Genomic DNA, 8342 nt, shown 5'->3' on the forward strand with positions numbered 1-8342 from the left:
GCTCCCCCCACATATTTTGACTTCCCATAATTCAGTGCGCTTAGAAAGTCTTTCGAGAGGACGTTACGATAAGGGCATAGCAAGAGGTAGGCCTCAATATTTATATTTGTTTAGTCCAAGCTGTCGTGAAATTGTTTATCTTGTGTAAGGTTTGTTGAAACGCTTTACTTTTACGCTATTGTAAAATTCATGAAATATCAACTTGCAGTTTACGAGAACGGGTTATTTGAGGTAGTTAGCGAGCTAGCAAGCGGGCTACTTAAGCCGGTTATACCAAGGTTATGTTACTTGAGTGAATGTATCTGCTGTTTACAGACTATTTTAAACATATTTTACGCGTTTACAGTTTCACTCTTACTTAAAATTTCTCCTTGAAATGTAAAAGAGCTCGTTTAAAGTATCACAAGTAAGTTTTAGGGCTCGTATGATGAGACTCTGGCTGGCGTCAGTTCAAACTGTCTGTGAATATCACTCTCAAATGTTTTATTACGCTCTCCAGCCACGACATCTAAACAGCTCGATGGTGTACTTTAAGTTCAGTACTTTGGTTATGTTGTTGATCTGTGAGTGTTTGTCACGCAGACCCATTATCTTTGACTGAAGATGGCTGATGTTATTGAGGACAAGATCAAGAACTACAGAACGGCTCCATTCGATGCCCGTTTTCCAAACACTAATCAGACAAGAAACTGTTTCCAAAATTACCTCGGTAAGTACAGTAGAAATTATTATACGATCCATATTTGTACAGAAAATAATGACGTGCTTTCAAATTTTGGGCAGTTAATCCATCACTGAATGCATCATTTATGAAAGAGAGAAGTGTGTATAAGATGCTTTTCAACTGTGATTGTTAATAGTATACTGATTTCACAAGTAGTTCTCTGCAGCCTGTTTTGTTCAAGGTCACATCAAGCTGGGTTGTTTGCAGTAAATCTCCTGTTCCTGTCTCTCTGCTTGAGTTAGTCCAGTGCCAAGTTGCAACAAACCTCTGAAGATATAAGCAATGATGAATCTAATAATTGTTTGACCTTATCAAAACACTATATGAATTGAATGACAGACGGTGGATGTCAGGGTTGTGGACTATGGACTATTTCTGGCTGATTTCAGTGCAGATTGCTTACTGTTGTTTCTTTCTCAGACTTCCACAGGTGTAATAAGGCTTTGTCAAGCAAAGGGCAGGAAACCTCTCCCTGCGAATGGTATCAGAGAGTGTACAAGAGCCTGTGTCCAATGAGCTGGGTGAGTCTGTCTGAATAACTAAGTTATAACGCCATAGTCAACATAAAATCCACTTTGAGACATTTATGTAATACACATTTATCACTGTGCATTTCATTAAAATGAATCGCTCTACCTCTGAAATTTCATTTTTTGCTGATGTCATTAAAGGGATAGTTCACCCAAAAATGAAAATTTGATGTTTATCTGCTTACCCCCAGTGCATCCAAGATGTAGGTGACTTTTTTTCTTCAGTCGAACGCAAATTATGATTTTTAACTGCAACCGCTACCGTCTGTCAGTCAAATAATAGCAGTGATTGGGAACTTCAACCATAACAGTAAATAAAACTTGCTTAGACAAATCAAAACTAAAACCTGCGGCTCGTGACGACACATTAATGTCCTAAGACACGAAACGATCGGTTTGTGCGAGAAACCGTACAGTATTTATATCATTTTTTACCTCTAATACACCACTATGTCCAACTTCGTTCAGCTTCCTGTTAGTGAGGTCAAAAAACGCGTTTTGATGACGGAAGTGATGTCTCGCCCATATACTTCAATGAGCGCGAGACATCACTGCCGCTGTCAGAGCGCGATCCGACCTCACTAGCCGGAAGCTGAACGAAGTTGGACATAGTGGTGTATTAGAGGTAAAAAAATTATATAAATACTGTTCGGTTTCTCACACAAACCGATCGTTTCGTGTCTTAGGACATCAATGTGTCGTCACGAGCCGCAGGTTTTAATTTGGATTGGTCTATGGAAGTTTTTTCGACTCTTATTGTTCAAGTTCCCAATCACTGCTATTATTTGACTGACAGACGGCAGCGGTTGCAGTTAAAAATCATAATTTGCGTTCGACTGAAGAAAAAAAGTAATCTACATCTTGGATGCCCTGGGGGTAAGCAGATAAACATCAAATTTTCATTTTTGGGTGAACTATCCCTTTAAGCCCCCTTAAGTTTTTCTTTCTTTTATCTATATACTTTTACAATGTATTTAAATGCATATTCTAAATACACAGTTTTGATAATTCAACACATTTTGTTTTCTATTTGCATAGGATTGACAGTTCAGCTGTGTCATTTGGAATTATAAAAGATTATAGACACCATTTAGATAGGTGGTCACAGCTAAAAAAGGGAAACCAGTAGGGGTGTGCCATCACAAATGGACACTTACCAATCAGGTATTTCATATTGTAAACTACAATAAGAGAAAATGGCACAAAGTGACATCTACCACTCTGAAATGCATTATGAAAACTGGCACCAACCATTCAGAAGTGTGCTGGACCTTGACACCGGCTCTTCACAATGCACAGTAATGTAGGTCTGTAGATATTATATTAAACTAGATGATAATGTGGCTACAGCAAGTCAAATACTTTATTAAAGCTTTCAGGCATCTCCAGAAGGAAAGCATGTTCACGTTGTTAAAAATGGTTTTATTTCTTGACATAATTCCATAAAATTATTTGTGAAATATTAAAGCCATAGATGAGAACCACTAACCACAAATTAAATTATATCTAAATTTATTTTGATCAATATCAGACTAGGGTTGCAAAATTCTGTGAATTTTCAAAGCTGGAACCTTTCCATGGGAATTAACGGGAATATATGGGAATTAACAGAAATTAATGGGAATAAACAGGGAATTTACAAAATTGCATGTTAGCCTATAACAGGGTAGTTAAATGTAGTTGAAAAAAATATCTTGCAACATAATTTTGGTTAAAACAACCATATTTAATGCAGTTTTAGTTTAATTTTTACCCTGCACATTCCTCACAAAGCACACTACTGACTGCAGGGCTATTGAGGCCACACCCCCTGCATGCACTGTGCATTCCCCCAGTCCATAACATGCACATTTGATCAAAAATACTGTAATATTGTGAAACATAACTACAATTTAAAATAATGGTATAATAATTGATATACATAAAAAAAATTCCGGAAATTTACCGGAAACTTTATGCCACTTTGCAACCCTATATCAGACACATATTATGTTTTTTGTTTTTGTCTATCTCACAAACAATTAACAAAACACCCCCGTGGATCTTCTTCCACTGTCGTAAGTTTTGGTTTATCTTGTGCTGGCCAATGTTACACTTACTTGTACTGGCACCTACCGGTGTGCCTGCAGCATCATGAAAAAATAAAGGATTACAGTAATGGATGTGAATGTTAATGCGGTATTTGTAGTGACCCATTATAGATTTATTTCGTGTGTTTCCTAGAATTGCGTCAACAACATCCCGTAGCACTGGTATTACATAACAAATACAAACGTGCCACAAATTGACTACACGTTTGAAAAATATGACCAATTTGTAAACGTGTTTAATCACTAAATTAGGCTATTTATTTAGGATTTTGTGTCACAATTACATCAGTATAGCTTTTTAATTTGACTGTCAGTCACTACTGGAGGTGCCACAACATACGGCACCATGTTCTGCAAAACTGCCAGTGGCACATGCCACTATCCGCTGACACATGCCAATGAAAACCAGTTGTGCCCCTAAGCATAGCGGCATGTGCCAATGGTTTCTGTGCGTAAGATGCCATGCCACTTAATGTTAATCCCGCTACTGTTTTCTCCTACACTTTAATTGCACTACCATTCATTGTTAATGTTTTGGAAAGAAGATTTTTGTGCACAAGGCTGCATTTAATTGGTGTAATATACTGTATAACTGTAATACTGCAAATTATTAATTTAAAATGACTGTTTTCTGTTTTAAAACAATCATTCAGTTCTTCATATTAGTTTTGCAGCTTAATATTTTTGTTTAAACCATGACTTTACATGATTCTTTGAATGGAAAGTAAAAAAAAAAACAGCATTTATTTGAAATGGAAATCTTTTGTAACAATGAGTCTAATTAGATTGTGGATTATTCGTGCTTATACACACAGGAGCACTTCTCACAAAATATTTCTGACATATAAATTTGACTTAAGCAAATATATTGACTGTCTTCCATTTTTAAAATCTTCATCCGTACTTTCACTTTGCTCAAATAGAGTCTGAATAGTCGAGTCTGAATAGTCGAGTCTGAATAGTCGAGTCTGAATAGTCGAGTCTGAATAGTCGAGTCTGAATAGTCGAGTCTGAATAGTCGAGTCTGAATAGTCGAGTCTGAATAGTCGAGTCTGAATAGTCGAGTCTGAATAGTCGAGTCTGAATAGTCGAGTCTGAATAGTCGAGTCTGAATAGTCGAGTCTGAATAGTCGAGTCTGAATAGTCGAGTCTGAATAGTCGAGTCTGAATAGTAGTCGAGTCTGAATAGTCGAGTCTGAATAGTCGAGTCTGAATAGTCGTTCAGGTTTATTTTCTTAATCACTTTCTGAAATAATATGCAAAGTGTGAAGTTAGTGCCAAAAAGCCTCCACAAAATTGTCTATTGCTCTAATACATAATCTGTCAAGTGTGGCTACAAGCCTTTTTTTTTTCCTTTTTTTTTATAAACTTGATCTTGATTACATAATCATGGTAAAGATTGTCTCTTTGGATGTACAAGAAGACTCATTCTGTTTATACCCTTTCAAAATGTGGCTGTGTAACAGCATACTTTGGGGAGTTGGCACTAGTGTAGGAATTCTTATAAGCTGCTGGCCATGTTTGCAAACATCAGTGTTACTGGAAATCCATCCAGCAGTTTTGGTTTTTCATTAACTAGATTAAGGCTGGCAATCTCTGCTGCAGACTTTCATTCAGTAGCCCCTTGCTGCAGAACACACGAGATCCAGGGGGCGGTGACTGGTAGGTTAAGGGATATGTAAAGTGCAAGGAGTTGGATCCAGATTCAAGGGTTGAAGATGGGTCGGTTTAGATCCAGGTGGTGGAGGCGGGTAGTTTTAGGGATATGTAAAGTGGAAGGAGATCCAACCCCGCCCCCTGGATTTCATGTTCTGCATTGAGGACCATCTCCTTTCATTAGTCGCTAGGGGTGTGACGAGACAGGTTGCTCACGAGACGAGACTCGAGATTGAGTTCACGAGACGAGACAAGATTTTTACACACTATTTTTAAGAAATCCTCAATGGCGTAATACATGAATAGAAAAATTAATCTGCAGGTGTATTTGAAATGTTTTAACTAATCATCTTGTAATGAATGTCATTTCAGTTCTACTTTCTGAGTATGAATTATCATATGCAGTAAAAGACAATAATACTCAAGCACTGTACTCAACAGTTGCCACTATCTCAACTGACTTCTCCTCTGTATGATTTCAGTCTCTTCAGATCTTACTGTACATGATTTATGAGCTTCTACAACTTTTGACCTCCTAACTGAACTCCTTTCCACAAACTGATCATAGAAATAAAAACAGTATAAATAAAAATGGTGACACTTTACAATAAGGTCTTATTTATTAACATTAATGTATTAACCAACATCAACTAACAATGAGCAATATATTTGCTACAGTATTTATTAATCTTTATGTTAGTTAATAAAAATAGTCATTCATTGTTAGTTCATGATAGTGCACAGTGCATTAACTAATGTTAACAAATGAAACCTTATGGTTTGTGCTTAATAAGATTAAGAGAAAAGTTTACTTTCACTTTCGCGATTGTGCGTAACGCTTCTGTGAATATGGAGCAGCGGCAACCGTTATCCAACTGAATTAAATGTTTTTTATTTAAATACAAAGCAAAACGACAGTGGAGGCGTAATGTAAACGTAGCGGTGGCATATTCTTTCCCAATCATCTTAACACTCTGTCATGGCAACATCATTAGACTACTTTTCGCCTCGACGAGAAATCTCGCCACATATTAGTCTCGTGAGAGCTCGTGACACGAGATCTCGTCACACCCCTACTAGTCACCAAAACATTGAGAAAGATTTGGGCATGGTTAGGGTGAAACCTTGCACAAAGAGTTCCCTATTCTCCATTATTGTCACATACCCAACATGTTCCCGGAGTTGGGTTCCACTATCACTGTTCTGATCTTATTAAAGGGAAAAAAAAAAACAATTTCTCTTTCTTTTTTTTCTTCCCAGAATTGCCTGACTATCAGATAACTAGTATTCCTGTACAGCAGCCAGAATTGTATGTTGAAACTAGTGTGTCTGTTGGGCTGTTTCCATGCCTTTTTAGCTATAACATGTTAGAAGCATCTTGTTCGTTTGAACTTTTTCAATATTTACTACCTGAATAAATCAATAAAAAAAAAAAACGGGTATATACCAGTTATTGGCAGCAGGAGTTTCCCATCCTGACCATCATAACAAAATGGCCCCTGTTCAAAATGTTAGTGTAGATAAGCAAGTTGGCTTAAGTAAAAAACACTTAAATGTGTAATAGGAGATTGTCTACAGAAACATTTTTTTGTTATACTGGTTGAAAGTCTCCTCATATCCTGATAGCAATCACTGTTAAATCACTGTCTAAATGTATTTTTATAAATGTATATCGTCTGTTGAAGTTGTAGAACCATAAAATGTTCATCCAATCTTTAAATTCGGTCTAAACAAAATAATACAATGTTCTACCTGCCTGACGGCATATGTTTTTACATACCCTCGCGCACTCTGTTCGTAGACATGCGTTCATGTGTTTTGGAGGTGTGGTGGATTTGGATGGCGATTTGCAGGGAGGGTGGGATCTCATGCTTTCGATGCTAGCAGGCTTACATTAGCATTTCCCAGATCTCCTACTGCAACTTTAAATGGAAGTCACAAAATCCTGAAATTTTAGTAAGGATATTGTTTTAAGTCAACAATTTTCTAATATGTAACCTGATGTAATTGCCCTTTCCCTTCCCTTTCCTTCACTTTTATGAACAGGACACAAGCGAAAAATAAGATGTGTGAATTATGTTTAAAAAACAATGTGTTCTTGTCTTTGTTGTTTCCTTCCTTCAGGTGGAGAAATGGGATGGACAGATTGAGGATGGAAGCTTCCCTGGAAAGATCTAAATGGTCTCTGTTACTTTCAATTCATGGACTCCCAACATTTTGTAGAGTACCTCATAATAATTATCCCATTTTGATGATGTCTTAGTTATTGGTTTGCCCGCTGGAGGATGAAAGGTCATTCAGAGTGCACCTTGGAAACACGTGACCTTTTGACCTTTAGCATTTTGAGGTCCTACATTATCATCAAGCTTTGTGTCACTCTACATCCTACTGTTGCAATTTACAAAATAAAACGCACAATTTGAACTGATTTCAATGCTGTTGTGTGTTTTTTATTTATAAAGTGCAAACAAATTATAGTTTGTACTGAGTTTTTCTAAATCAAACATTCTATTAACCATCATACCAAGTCTGACCTGTTGAACATAGTCATTCAGTGGCTTTTGTGAGGTGTGGAGTTAAAGAATATCTGCTATATTAGGGTCTTCAGCCCTGCTCCTGGGGACCCACTGCCCTGCAGAGTTTCATTCCAATCAAGCTCTTCAGGATCACTTGAAAACACACAGGCAGATGTGCTTAAGTAGGTTGGAGCAGGGTTGAAGACCTTTGTATTGATGTTTAAAAAAAAATGTATGTATATATTAGACAGATGTCAGATTGCACAAAATGTTAAGTTTGCAAATAGTTTATGACCAAGGTGAACTTATTTAATTAAGATACTGGATTTAACCATATAGACTTAAAGGTGATAAAGAGGATCTTTTCGTCGACTGAGAAACCAAAGACTTACTGAGTTTTTGAAATGAGCGCATGCGTAAGAACAACCCCCCTCCATCGAAGGAACGCCTCCCAAAACCAGTGCACGAGTATTGGAACACGAGTGTTTACCACCGGCATTCGCTGTGTTGTGTTAGCGGATTCATTATGTCGGACTCACCGCAGGTAACTCATAATCTGCAGTTGTTACTCCTGTCTCCTGCCAAAAACACTGCATGCGGCGCCTGTGGAGTGTGGAAAGTTACTGGAGCGTGCAGCCGCGCACGTCTCTCACAAGGAACGCATTGGCAGTGATTGACAAGCCAGAGGGCCAATCGCTTACGCGATGATCGCGCAAACGATTGGCTGATGTTTTTAAGGCCTTACCTCGTGCACAGATGATGTATATTAATATTATTCCTTTCAGTGCACCTAATAAATAGTCTTTTATCAGTTAGTAAAGACAGT

The 8342-nt window shown here is 37.5% G+C and overlaps 1 protein-coding gene across 1 annotated transcript; it reads left to right on the forward strand.

Annotated features, from left to right (window-relative positions):
* cox6b2 (cytochrome c oxidase subunit 6B2) lies at positions 1-7428 on the forward strand. Its single transcript, XM_067403239.1, has 4 exons — positions 1-86; positions 583-709; positions 1145-1245; positions 7125-7428. The coding sequence occupies exons 2-4, from the start codon at positions 604-606 to the stop codon at positions 7176-7178; spliced, it is 261 nt and encodes an 86-aa protein (XP_067259340.1). The 5' UTR covers positions 1-86; positions 583-603; the 3' UTR covers positions 7179-7428.
* The last annotated feature ends 914 nt before the right edge of the window (positions 7429-8342 follow it).

This window comes from Chanodichthys erythropterus, chromosome 2 (assembly GCF_024489055.1).
Source record: "Chanodichthys erythropterus isolate Z2021 chromosome 2, ASM2448905v1, whole genome shotgun sequence".
Taxonomy (NCBI): Eukaryota; Metazoa; Chordata; class Actinopteri; order Cypriniformes; family Xenocyprididae; genus Chanodichthys; species Chanodichthys erythropterus.